Source organism: Microcaecilia unicolor, chromosome 2 (assembly GCF_901765095.1).
Source record: "Microcaecilia unicolor chromosome 2, aMicUni1.1, whole genome shotgun sequence".
NCBI lineage: Eukaryota > Metazoa > Chordata > Amphibia > Gymnophiona > Siphonopidae > Microcaecilia > Microcaecilia unicolor.
In genome coordinates, this window is record NC_044032.1 from 210,055,131 (window position 1) to 210,069,294 (window position 14,164).

The 14,164-nt window shown below is 49.6% G+C and overlaps 1 protein-coding gene across 1 annotated transcript in view; it reads right to left on the reverse strand.

Moving 5' to 3' along the window:
- TUT7 (terminal uridylyl transferase 7) overlaps nucleotides 1-14,164 on the reverse strand; it is a 242,055-nt gene that overhangs the window by 56,326 nt on the left and 171,565 nt on the right. Inside the window, 3 exon segments of the mRNA XM_030193686.1 lie at nucleotides 247-324; nucleotides 1,063-1,176; nucleotides 3,858-3,872. Of these exon segments, the coding sequence (XP_030049546.1) occupies nucleotides 247-324; nucleotides 1,063-1,176; nucleotides 3,858-3,872 (207 nt within the window).

Here is a 14,164-nt window from a genome sequence, read left to right on the forward strand (position 1 = left end):
GAAGGAAAAAGTGGACGGAAGAAAGGGATGATAAGGGGAAAGAGTCTGAAGGGAGGGAGGGAGGGAGGGGGTAGAAAAGTGAGAAACATTCTGAAAAAACAGACTCTGTTAGCTCTGGTTGAGCTGCTTGTTGGATCATTCCTACACTGGTTCAACAAATGGTATTGAACCGATAAAGAATCCACAAATACCAAATAAACCTACATGGCAAAGCAAAACACAGACCAAATAATAGAAAATACTTACCAGCTCAGCCATTTTGTCAAAAAAATATACATTCCAACCATCAACCAGAATTTCAGGCTTTTTGGGGCCTTCATACATCTGAAATCAACATATCAACATTAACATTTAATAAGAAAATGAACTAGCTTCCCACACCTGCTATGCTAATCACAAATGTCCTGTAAAATCTGAAATTCAAGTATGGAGGGGTGGGGGCTGATATTTCTATTGTTTTACCGTCCATTGTTACAGTGGACTGCCTTCTATATCAATGAGGTATACTGTGGAAGTATACTGTGGACTCTTATTTGTAGGGCATGCTTTTTATCTCCTGCCACACCTCCATATGTAAGTAATGGTTTTTATACATTTATGGCATTTATATGTAGATAGGTTACATATATAAACCGTGATTTCAGAAAATCTCTAGTTCCACATGGTGATTTCCAGGATATAGAGTTTACAAATTAATCTTAAAATTTATGTACATTTCCCATTTTAGAATAGGAATACATTTATATATTATGCAGTGTCCAGTTGCTTTTTTTTTTTTTATAACTTCCTTATGTGTGAAAGTTGCTGGTTGATGCTACTCATTGTTTCCACTTATATATTTTTTTCAATCACTGCTCCCACTTTGCAAGCAAGCAAATACATATATATTTGCTGGCATCCACATATGTTTTTTTGGTCTTTTTTTTTTTTTTTTTTACAAAAGGCTCTGCATTTGGCAGAACCTTTTGTAGAATACATGGGGAATTGTGAACTTCCTGCTCACTCAATGCGATATAAAAGATTGAGCTTGACATATAACCAACAGTTTTCTTCTCAACATACCTCTTGAAGCACAGGGATAACTGGTGGTTTTCTTTGCTGAAGAAAATAAAGAACCATCAGAGTATAAGCATAGGATGAAAGACTGCCTCTGGATGCATCTCCAATGTCGCACATCTGATGGAAAACACAAAAATGTTAATATTGATAACTCCAATGTTCCCCACTGCACCTCACTTTCTTCTGAAATGTTAGAATAGTACCTCCAGTTCCTCTACCCCATTATCATCTTGCCTCTATATCCAACTTCACTGACACTATTCTTCTTCTTCTAAGAGTAATTATTTATCCCCGTTTACTAAGCCATGCAGCAACGATGACACAGCCCATTCAAAGTGAATGGGCTGTGTCGGAATTAGCGTTGTCACGGTTGTGGCCGTGCCCTTATGTTCAGAGCTACTGTTTCTCTGTATCTAGCTCTGTGACCTCTCCAGTCTGCCTTTTTCCCTATTGCTGTTCTTCCTGTAAGCCAAGCCTTGCTTTGGTCTTCCTGCTTCTGAGTAATGTCCTGTTGTTGTTCTTCCTGTTAGCCAAGTCTCGCTTTGGTGTCCCTGCTTCTGCTTCATTTCTTACTTGTGACATCATCAGCCTACTCCTTTATAAGGACCCAGGGAGCTTTCCTACGTTGCCTTTGCAAGAGGTCTCTTAATCTTGTGTTACCTGTTTAGAGCATTTCCCTGCTTGGCTTGGTTCCTGAGAGGCTTGTTCCTGAAGGTCTGTTCTGTGTTCCTCAGAGTCTTGTGTTTCAATACTTTGCTTTCTTTCTGTGTGTTTGCTTTTGTACACCTTGTATCTGCCCTTGGTGTCTGTATCAGTTTAACTCTACCCTTGGCTCCTGCTTTTAGCCTAGTCCTGCTTTTGACTCTTGCTATAGTTAAGCTCTGTTTCTCCTATTCTGTTTCGTGTGTGTTTAGATCTTGTCTGTTATTTCTGAGCGTCTGTAGAAGCCAGCATCATACCTGATTACTTCACTGCTATCCAGCTGTGGGTGCTGGTAAGAACATTGCTTCTTTGTTTGTTTGTCTTCCCTTAGTCTGCTTAATCCTTTGCCTGCCATGTTTGCTTCCTGGCTCTTGAGCTCTGTTTCTGTGTGTGTTTGAGCCAGGTTCTGCTCCTGCTCTATGTTTGAGCTTGTTCTGTCCCAGTCCCCTACTAAGCCAAGTCCCTTTCAGTATCCTGTTCCAGTCAAGCCAAGCCCGTTCCAGAATCCGGTTCCAGTCAAGTCAAGGCCATTCCAGAATCCGGTTCCAGTCAAGACCATTCCAGAATCTGGTTCCAGTCAAGTCAAGCCCGTTCCAGAATCCGGTTCCAGCCAAGCCTGTTTGAGAATCCTCAAGCCTGTTCCAGCCAAGTCTGTTTGAGAATCCTGAATCCTGTTTGAGAATCCTCAAGCCTAGTCCTTGCCTTGTCCTTTTCTGGACCCAGTTTAAACCTACTTCCGTGTTTTGCCTTGTCTTACATTTCTGGGTCCCAGTCCCAGTTTTAATCCAGTTCCGAGTCGTGCCCTGTCCTGTCTGGGTTCCAGTTCTGGCCCTTTGCCTTCTTTTCCTTGCCTCATCTGGATCCGGTTCTTGTGTTGTCCATTGTGTTTGGTTACCTCTGTCCTGCCTTGTTGAGTCTGTTTATCATAAGTACATAAGCATCGCCATGCTGGGACAGACCAAGGGTCCATCGAGCCCAGCACCCTGTCTCCAACAGCGGCCAAAAGAACAAACAATTTGTCCTGCCCATCCCAGAAATAGTGGATTTTTCCCACGTCCATTCAATAACATTCTATGGCCTTTTCCTCCAGGAAGCCGTCTAACCCTTTTAAAAATTCTGCTAAGTCAACCGCCTTAACCACTTTTTCCGGCAACAAATTCCAGAGTCTAACTACGCGTTGAGTGAAGAAAACTTTCCTCCGATTCGTTCTAAATTTACTACACTGCAGCTTCATCATATGCCCCCTTGTCCTAGTATTTTTGGAAAGCATAAACAGACGCTCCATGTCGACCCTTTCCATTCCACTCATTATCTTATCATATCTCCCCTCAGCCGCCTTTTCTCCAAGCTGTAGAGCCCCAGTCTCTTCAGCCTTTCCTCATAGGGAAGTCGTCCCATCCCCTGTATCATCTTTGTTGCCCTTCTCTGCACCTTTTCGAATTCCACTATATATTTTCTGAGGTGCGGCGACCAGAACTGCACACAATACTCGAGGTGCGGTCGCATCATGGAGCGATACAATGGCAGAATAATATCCTCATTTTTGTTTTCCATCCCTTTCCTAATACCCAACATTCTATTTGCTTTCCTAGCCACAGCAGCACATTGAGCAGAAGGTTTCAACGTATCATCAACGATGACACCTAGATCCCTTTCTTGGTCCGTGACTCCTAACGCTGAACCCTGCACGATGTAGCTATAGTTTGGGTTCCTCTTTCCCATATGCATCACTTTGTACTTGTTCACATTAAACATAATCTGCCATTTAGACGCCCAGTCTCCCAGTCTCGTAAGGTCCTCTTCTAATTTTTCTCAATCTTCCTGTGATTTGACGACTTTGAATAACTTTGTGTCATCAGCAAATTTGATTACCTCACTAGTTACCCCCATCTCTAGGTCATTTATGAATATGTTAAAAAGCAGAGGTCCCAGCACAGATCCCTGAGGGACTCCACTAACTACCCTTCTCCATTGCGAATATTGACGTTTTAACCCTACTCTCTGTTTCCTATCTTTCAACCAGTTTTTAATCCACAGTAAGACACTACCTCTGATCCCATGTCCCTCTAATTTCCTCTGTAGTCTTTCATGAGGACTTTATCAAACGCCTTCTGAAAATCTAGATACACAATATCAACCGGCTCACCTTTGTCCACATGTTTGTTTACCCCTTTAAAGAAATGCAGCAGTCCAGTCTGTTCTGATTCCTGCCTGTGCCAGCCCCGGTGATTTGTCTGTCAAAGCTCCAGTTTTGGTCCAAGGGCTCACCATTCCTGACAGTTGTGACAAGCGAGCAGCTTAACAAACAGGGGAGTTAGTCTGGCAAAATCACATGCTTTTCACCAGTTCCTCCTCTTATAGGATTGCTCCATCTACAGTGCCTTGCACATTTTTTGTGTTCTGCTGCCTAATATAATTCCGAATGAATTAAAATAGGAATATATTTCCTTGATCTATATAACATACTCTACATTTCCAACAAAAACTACAGAAATATTCTAAAAGTAATTAAGAATAAGAAACCAAAATTCTTGATTGTATAAGTTATCACACTCTTTGCCATAGCAAACTCAAATTAGTTCTATTTCCGAACATTTCTTAACAAGGCCTACAATAAGTTAAATAGCTGGGGTGATTTGAATTGAATACTCCTGGATGAAGAATAAAACTGCTTTGGCTATATGAAGTGAATCTGAAACAAAGTTTTAAAACATTCCAAACACAAAGCTGCCAAAAGAACTCTTGGGTAAAGTTATTCAAAATTACAGTTTCAGGGTACACTAGAAAAAATATCAACATGTATGAATGTCCTTGGGGCACTGTCAGGTTCTTTATTGTAAAGTAGTAAATGTTTGGGGGGCCACAAAAACATCACCTTGATCAGGCTGTCCCAAGTCAATAGATGTGGATTAAAGGAACTCCTGAACAAGATTACTGTGACACATAAGATTACCTTTTCAAGAACTAGAGATCTCTGGCTTAGATATGGGAAAATGCATACTGTTAAACAATCATAAGAACATAAGAGTAGCCATTCTGGGTCAGACCAATGGTCCATCTAGTCCAGTATTCTGTTTCCCACAGTGGCCAAGACAGGTCACAAGCACCTGGCAGAAACCCAAATAGTAGCAACGTTCCATGCTACTAATCCAAGGGCAGTAGCTTCCCCATGTCTGTCTCAATAGCAGATGGACTTTCCTCCAGGAAACTGTCCAAACCTTTTTTAAACCCAGATATGTTAATCGCTGTTACTACATTCTCTGGCAAAGAGTTCCAGAGCTTAACTATTTGTTGAGTGAAAAAATATTTCCTCCAATTTGTTTTAAAAGTATTTCCATATAACTTGAGTGTCCCCTAGTCTTTGTACTTTTGGAAGCAGCAAAGAATCGATTCACTTCTACTTGTTCGACACCACTCAGGATTTTGTAGACCTTAATCATGTCTCCCCTCATCTGTCTCTTTTCCAAGCTGAAGAGCCTTAACCTCTTTAACCTTTCCTCATATGAGAGGAGTTTCCACCCCCTTTATCATTCTGGTTTCTCTTCTTTTTTGAGATACGGCAACCAAAATGTTATTCAGAGTCAACGCAATACTCAAAATTACTCTATAGCAATAGTTCTCAGCACAGTCCTCAGGACACATTTTGCCAGTCATGCTTTCAGGATACTCACAATAAATATGCATAAGATAAACTTGCATGACCTGCCTCCTTAGTATGCAAATCTATCTCATGCATATTCACTGTGGATATCTTTAAAACCTGACCAGCTAACTGTATCCTGAGGACTGGATTATAATTTTTTAATCTATAATGATCAGCATTTTAAGATGTTTTAAAGAAAAGCCACCATAAAAACAAAGTGTAACCATCTCGGTTGTTGAAGGCAGTAGCTATACAAATTTGTAATCAAAGTACAAATGTTCTGTTTTTCAAGATCTCCTTTAACACTAATATACAATCCAACTAACAAAGAATCATTCTGTTTACCAAAAATGTTATCAATCATCTGTTATCTGATTAGCCTGGGTAAGCAGATATCTTGTAAGCAGTCAAACCATCAGCATCTGGTACACATATACACACACACACACATATATATATATACTAGTAAAAAAGGCCTGTTTCTGACACATATGAAACGGGCGTTAGCAAGGTTGTCCTCGGAGTGTGTATGTTTGGGAGAGTGTATGTGAGAGTGAGTGTGTGTGTGAGAGAGAGAGAGAGAGTGAAAGTGCGAGTGTGTGTGTGTGTGAGAGAGAGAGAGAGAGTCTGGGTGTGAGTGTATGTGTGAGAATGAGAGTGTGTGCAAGTGCGTATGTGAGACACAGTATGATTGTGAGTGTGTTTCACACAGATTCAGTGTGTGCGTGAGAGAATGTGTGTGATACTCAGATGCTCTGTGAGACTGAGTGTATGAAACCAAGCGATTGTGAGTGATTGTGTGACACAGAGAGTGAATGTGATCCACTGTGAGACATAGAGTGTGTGTGAGAGAGAGACAGAAAGATATTGTCTGTGAGAGAGAGAGTGTGAGAGAGTGTGTGTGTGACAGAGATACCACCCTCCCTCTCTCTCTCTGGTGTCAGCCCCCCCCCCCTCTATCTTTCTGGTGTTTGAGATTCCCGCCACTGCACCCAAGCAATTGGTGTGCGAGATTGAGACTGAGTGTGTGTGTGTGTGTGTGTGGGGGGGGGGTTCAGGAAGCGCTGCCAGATGAGATAGTGAGTGAGTGTGTGTGTGTGTGTGTATGGGGTTTCAGGAAGCGCTACCAGATGTGAGAGAGTGTGTGTGTGTTTGGGGGGTGTGTTGGGGTGTCAGCTTTGAAGAAGAGGGGTGTGGGGTTTCAGGAAGCGCTGCCAGATGAGTGAGTGAGTGTGTGTGTGGGGGTGGGGCGGTTTATCAAGCACTGTCAGATGAGTGTGTGTGTGTTTGGGGGCGTGGGTTCAGGATGCACTTGCAGAAGAGAGAGAGTGTGTGTGTGGGGGGGGGAGGGGGGAAGGTTGAGGGTAGTGGGGCCAAATGATAGTGAGTGAGTAGGTGTGTGTGTGTGGGGTTTAGGAACGGCTGCCAGATTAGTAAGTGAGTGTGTGTGTGGGTGGGGCAGGGGTTTCAGGAACCGCTGCCAGATGTGAGAGAGTGTTTGGAGGGGGGGGGGGGGGGGTTCAGGAAGCGCAGCCAGAGTGAGAGTGTGTGTGTGTGTGTGTTGGAGGGGTGTGGGGGGTGTGTGTTTGGGGTTTCAGCAGGGAAGAAGAGGGGTTTGGGGGGGGGGTATGGAAGCGCTGGCAGTTGAGTGAGTGAGTGTGTGTGTGAGGGTGGGTTTATTGTGCGTTTCCACATGAGAGTGAATATGTGTGTGGTGGGGTTCAGGAAGCGCTGCCAGATGAGAGAGTGAGTGTGTGTGTGTGTTGGGGGGGGGGGGGGGGGTTCACGAAGTGTTGCAAAATGAGAGTATGAGTGTGTGTGTGGGGGGGGCAGGGGTTTCAGGAAGCGCTGCCAGATGAGAGAGTGAGTGAGTGTGTGTGTTGGGCGGGGGGTTGCCAGATGAGTGAGTGTGGGGGGGGGGGGGGGTAGGGATTCCAGGAAGCGCTGCCAGATGAGAGAGTGAGTGTGTGTGTGTTTTTTTTTTGGGGGGGGGGGGGGGTGGGCATTGAGGAAGTGTTGTCAAATGTGAGTGAGTGTGTGTGGGGGGAGGGGCAGGAACGGCTGCTAGATGAGTGAGTGAGTGAGTGAGTGAGTGTGTGGGCAGGGTTTTCAGGAAGCGCTGGCAGATGAGAGAGTGAGTGTGTGTGGGGTGGTGGGGGGTTTGCCAGATGAATGAGTGTGTGTGTGTGTGTGGGGGGGGGGGGGGGTGGGGGGGGGGGATTTCAGGAAGCGCTGCCAGATGATAGAGTGAGTGTGTGTGAGTGAGTGTTGTGGGGGGTGCGTTGAGGAACTGTGGCCAACTGAGAGTAAGTAAGTGTTTGTGTGGTTTTTTTTGGGTGGTGGGTTCTTGAACCGCTGCCAGATGATTGATTGATTGTGTGTGGGGGGGTGGGGGCTGGGGTTTCATGGAGCGGTGCCAGTTGTGAGAGTGTTGTGTGTGTGTTTTATATTTCATTTGGGGGGGGGGGGATTGTAGTGTGATAAAAATCGAAGGAAGTGGAGTCTGCTTTCAGGGGTTGTTTGTTGTGTGCCGTCTCCGCTTCCTCCGCGTGATGCACAGAAGCCCTGCCTGCAGAGGCTAATAATGCTGACGATCACGCCGGAGTCTGAACACAGGACGTGTTCTTGTGGGTTTCGGGTTCCCCGGTGGCAAAGCTACGAGTCAGTGGGTGGGTAGGGGTGGGTGTTGCTTCATGTGGATTGTGCTGCGGGGCTTATTTTTTTCCCAGAATTTTCGTTGTTGGCTTGGAAGGGGGGGGGGGGGGGGGGCGTTGCACCTGCAGCATGTGGAAGCGGGGCATTTTTTTTTTTTGCGGTTTGTCGTGGGGGGCGGTGTGGGGAGGGGGGGGGGTGGGGGGTGGGTGTTGCACATCCTGGGGGAGGAGTAGGGAAATACTGCTCCCCCTGCTTGGTTGTGTTTCTTTTGTTGACTTGTACTATTTTAAAGCGCTCCCTGAATGTTCTTGGTGCAAAGGTTCTGAACTCACAGCAGAACGTTAAAGGGTTTGTTTGACGTCATGACGTTTGACGCAAGAGCGGGGCACAGAGTGATAGTGGGATGGCTCACCACCATGAAGTTACGAACCCCTTTATCGTTGTGCTGTGAGTTCAGAACCTTTGTCCTCAGAACGTTCAAGGGTGCGTTTTATTATAGTAGATATATATATATAGTGAATGATACATACCTGTAGCAGGTGTTCTCCGAGGACAGCAGGCTGATTGTTCTCACAACTGGGTGATGTCCGCGGCAGCCCCACCAACCGGAGAAGCTTTGCGGCCGTCTTCCCGCCTGTGCGCAACCGTTCCCGACAGTTGAATGACAAGCAAAATGATGAAAACGCAACTCCAAAGGGGAGGAGGGAGGGTAAGGTGAGAACAATCAGCCTGCTGTCCTCGGAGAACACCTCTACAGGTATGTATCATTCACTTTCTCCGAGGACAAGCAGGCTGCTTGTTCTCACAACTGGGGTATCCCTAGCTCTCAGGCTCACTCAAAACAAGAACCCAGGTCAATTGAAACCTCGCACGGCGAGGATACAACAGAAAATTGACCTACGAAGAACAACTAACTGAGAGTGCAGCTGACCAGAATAAATGCGGGTCCTGGAGGGTGGAGTTGGATTTACAACCCCAAACAGATTCTGCAGCACCGACTGCCCGAACCGACTGTCGCGTCGGGTATCCTGCTGGAGGCAGTAAATGTGATGTGAATGTGTGGACAGGAATGACCACAGTCGCAGCCTTGCAAATCTCTTCATAGTGGTGAACTTCAAGTGGGCCACTGACGCTGCCATGGCTCTAACACTATGAGCCGTGACATGACCCTCAAGAGCCAGCCCAGCCTGGGCGTAAGTGAAGGAAATGCAATCTGCTAGCCAATTGGAGATGGTGCGTTTCCCGGACAGCGACCCCTAGCCTGTTAGGGTCGAAAGAAAACAAACAAATTGGGCGGACTGTCTGTGGGGCTGTGTCCGCTCCAAGTAGAAGGCCAATGCTCTCTTGCAGTCCAATGTGTGCAACTGACGTTCAGCAGGGCGGGTATGAGGCCTGGGGAAGAATGTTGGCAAGACAATTGACTGGTTAAGATGGATCTCCGACACCACCTTCGGCAGGAACTTTGGGTGGGTGCGGAGCACCTACTCTGTTGTGATGAAATTTGGTATATGGAGCATGAGCTACCAGGGCTTGAAGCTCAGCTGACCCTACGAGCTGAAGTAACTGCCACCAAGAAAAATGACCTTCCAGGTCAAGTACTTCAGATGGCAGGTATTCAGTGGCTCAAAGGAGGTTTCATCAGCTGGGTGAGGACGACGTTGAGATCCCATGACACTGTAGGAGGCTTGATAGGGGGCTTTGGACAAAAGCAAGCCTCTCATGAATCGAACGACTAAAGGCTCTCCAGAGATGGCTTTACCTTCCACATGATAATGGTAAGCACTAATCGCACTAAGGTGATTCCTTACTGAATTGGTCTTGAGGCCAGACTCTGATAAGTGCAGAAGGTATTCAAGCAGGTTCTGTGCAGGGCAAGAACGACGGTTCTAGGAGCCTTGCTCTCACACCAAACGACAAAACCTCCCTACCACTTGAAAAAGTAACACTCTTTTTAGTGGAATCCTCCTAGAGGCAAGCAAGACACGGGAGACACCTCAGACAGACCCAACGCAGTTGAAGTTCTACGCCCCTAACATCCAGAGCGTGAGAGCCAGAGACTGAAGGTTGGGGTGCAGCAACGCTCCGTCGTTCTGCGAAATGAGAGTCGGAAAACACTCAATCTCCACTGTTCTTCCGGAGGACAACTCCAGAAGACGAGGGAACCAGATCTGACGGGGCCAAAAGGGCGCTATCAGACTCATGGTGCCGTGGTCTTGCTTGAGCTTCAGTAAGGTCTCTCCCCACCAAAGGTATGGGGGATAAGCATACAGGAGGCCGGTCCCCCAATGAAGGAGAAAGGCGTTCGACGCTAGCCTGCCGTGTGCCTGAAGTCTGGAACAGAACAGAGGCAGCTGTGGTTGGTCTGAGAAGCGAAAGGTCCACCGAGGGGGTGCACCACTCCGGAAGATCTTGCGTACCACTCTGAAATGAAGCGACCACTCGTGCGGTTGCATGACTCTGCTCAGCCTGTCGGCCAGACTGTTGTTTACACCTGCCAGGTATGTGGCTTGGAGGAGCATGCCGAACTGGCAAGCCCAACGCCACATCCCGACGGCTTCCTGACACAAGGGGCGAGATCCGGTGCCCCCCTGCTTGTTGGTGTAAACATTGCAACCTGATGTCTGTCCGAATTTGGATAATTTGGCAGGACAGCCGATCTCTGAAAGCCTTCAGTGCGTTCCAGATCGCTCGGAGCTCCAGGAGGTTGATCTGCGATCCTTTTCCTGGAGGGACCACAGACCCTGGGTGTGGAGCCCATCGACATGAGCTCCCCACCCCAGGCGAGATGCATCCGTCGTCAGCACTTTCGTGGGCTGTGGAATTTGGAATGGACGTCTCAGGGTCAAATTGGTCCGAATGGTCCACCAGAGCAGTGAAGTGCGGCAACTGGTGGAGAGGCGGATGACATCCTCTAGATTCCCGGTGGCTTGGAACCACTGGGAAGCTAGGGTCCATTGAGCAGATCTCATGTGAAGACGAGCCATGGGAGTCACATGGACTGTGGAGGCCATATGACCCAGAAGTCTCAACATCTGCCGAGCTGTGACCTGCTGAGACGCTCTGGTCTGCGAAGCCAGGGACAGGAGGTTGTTGGCCCTCGCTTCGGGAAGGAAGGCCTGAGCCGTCTGGGTATTCAGCAGAGCTCCTATGAATTCCAGAGACTGGGTTGGCTGGAGATGGGACTTTGGGTAATTTATCACAAACCCCAGCAGCTCCATGAGTTGAATAGTGCACTGCATGGACCGGAGGGTTCCTGCCTCCAAGGTGTTCTTGACCAGCCAATTGTCGAGATATGGGAACACGTGCACTCCCAGCTTGCGTAGATACGCCGCCACCACCACGAGGCACTTTGTAAACACCCGTGGGGCAGAGGCGAGCCCAAAGGGCAGCACACAATACTGAAAGTGCCGTGCGCCCAGGCGGAATCTGAGATACTGTCTGTGAGCTGGCAGTATCGGGATGTGAGTGTATGCGTCCTTTAAATCCAGGGAACATAGCCATTCGTTTTTCTGAATCATTGGCAGAAGGGTGCCCAAGGAAAGCATCCTGAACTTTTCTTTGACCAGGAATTTGTTCAGGCCTCTCAGGTCTAGGATGTTTTCTTTTCCACAAGGAAGTACCTGGAATAGAATCCCTGCCCTTCCTGCCCGGGTGGTACGGGCTCGACCGCATTGGCGCTGAGAAGGGCGGAGAGTTCCTCTGCAGTACCTGCTTGTGATGGGAGCTGAAGGATTGAGCTCCCGGAGGACAATTTGGTGGAAGGGAGGCCAAATTTAGGGCGTATCCGCACCACACTATTTGGAGAACCCACTGGTCGGAGGTTATGAGAGGCCACCTTTGGTGAAAAACTTTTAACCTCCCTCCGACCGGCAGATCGTCCGGCACGGACACTTTGAGGGCGGCTATGTTCCCGTGGATCCAGTCAAAAGCCCGTCCCCGGCTTTTGCTGTGGAGGCACAGCAGGGCTGCTTAGGCGCACGCTGTGACGAGGAACGAGTGCGTGGGCTGTCCTGTGCCTGTCGAGGCCTTCGGGCCGGCTGGGTGTACCTACGCTTGGCAAAAGCATAGGGCGCAGCCTGCTGGGCCCGGGAAAAACGTCCACCTGCTGAGGTGGATGCTGAAGGCGCCCGGTGGGAGAGCTTGTCGAGGGCGGTTTCCCGCTGATGCAGTTGGTCCACCAGCTGCTCGACCTTCTCGCCAAAAATATTATCCCCCCGGCAAGGGACGTCGGCCAGTCTCTGCTGGGTGCGGTTGTCCAGGTCAGAGGCACGCAGCCATGAGAGCCTGCGCATCACTATACCTTGGGCCGCAGCACGAGATGCCACGTCACAGGTGTCATAGATACCCCTGGACAGGAACTTTCTGCACGCCTTCAGCTGCCTGACCACCTCCTGATAAGGCCTGGACTGCTCCGGCGGGAGCTTATCAACCAGGTCCGCCAGTTGCTTCACAGTGTTCCGCATGTGGATGCTCGTGTAGAGCTGGTAAGATTGGATGCGGGTCACGAGCATGGAAGATTGGTAGGCCTTCCTCCCAAACAAGTCCAGAGTGCGAGACTCCCGCCCTGGGGGTGCCGAGGCGGTATCCCTCAAACTCCGTGCCCTCTTGAGAGCAGAATCCACGACCGCCGAGTCATGGGGCAATTGGGGCCGCATTAACTCTGGGTCCGAGTGGATTCTGTACTGGGACTCTGCTTTCTTGGGAATGGTGGGAAAATGGTCTCATCCAGTTCCGAAGCAGTGTCTCTTTGAGGACATTGTGCAACGGCACCGTGGAGGACTCTCTAGGTGGTGATGGATAGTCGAGGACCTCGAGCCTCTCAGCCCTCGGCTCATCCACAGAGACCACGGGGAAGGGAATGCAAATTACAAAGGAGGCAAAGGAGAGGCTCTCAGGAGGTGAGAGCTTCCTCTCTGGTGAAGGTGTGGGGTCAGAGGGAAGGCCCACAGACTCCTCTGAGGAGAAATATCTGGGGTCCTCCTCTTCCCCCCACGAGGCCTCTTCCTCGGTATCGGACATAAGCTCATGTAGCTGAGTCCTTAACCGGGCCCGGCTCGACGTCGAGGCACCGAGGCCTCGGTGTCGTCGAGCGGTGGACTCCCGCGCCGGCGGGGACGAAGCTCCCTCCATCGACGTCGACGGGGACTCCACCTGCGTGGCGGTCGAGACCGGCGCCACAAGCGGCGGCGGCGTCGAAGGCCTCAGCGCCGGCACAGCCTGGCGCATCAAACCCTTCCAGGATCCCCGGAAGGATGGCTCGGAGGCACTCGTCCAGGCCGCTGTCGGGAAAGACGGGGGGGCCGGTAGAGGTGGTCGGTGCCGGAAGCTGCTCGGGTCCAGGAGACTTGCACCGAAGTGCTGGGACCCCTGACGCGTCGGTACCTCCACTACCGAGGGGGACCTCTCCTCTCGACGCGGATGCTTCGGCGTCGGATCCTCGCCGGCACCGAGAGCCGGGCGCACGATGGGGACCGATGACGGGCTTTTTTGCTTTTTGCGGTGACGTCATCGGCGCACGGTGGAACGGAGGAGGAGGAGGGTCGATCCCCCTCGGTCTCGATGGGGACGGGTCAGACAGGGTTCGGTCCCGAGGGCATGGGCAGAGGGAGTGACGGGGCCGATTGCCCACGCGGCCTTCTCACCCCTACCTCACCGGGAGGACCGGCGGGCCGATGGGGACCTGTGTCCCTGGGGTCGATGCCATCGGTGCCGATTTCGCGGACATCGATACCTGTACCGAAGAACCGGCCGTTGATACTGATGCGTCGAGGTCGAAGTCGAGGGGCTGGCGTAGTTCCAAAAGACGGTCCCGAAGAACTTGCCTCGCAACCTGAGTCCGTTTTCCGGAGACCAGACACAAAAGAACACGACTTGATATTGTGCTCCGGCCCGAGCACTGGAGGCACCAAGCGTGGGTGTCGGTCTGCGAGATAGGCCGGCCGCACCGACCACACTTCTTAAAATCCACTCGGGACCCTTCGAGGACATCGATGGAAAATCGTGTCGGCGAATTAAGTCGTCGATGGTGGCGGTAAATCACACCTCGAAAAATAAATCGACCCCGCCGAGGCCAAAGGCCCCAACGCGACGCCCCAGCTAGAAACG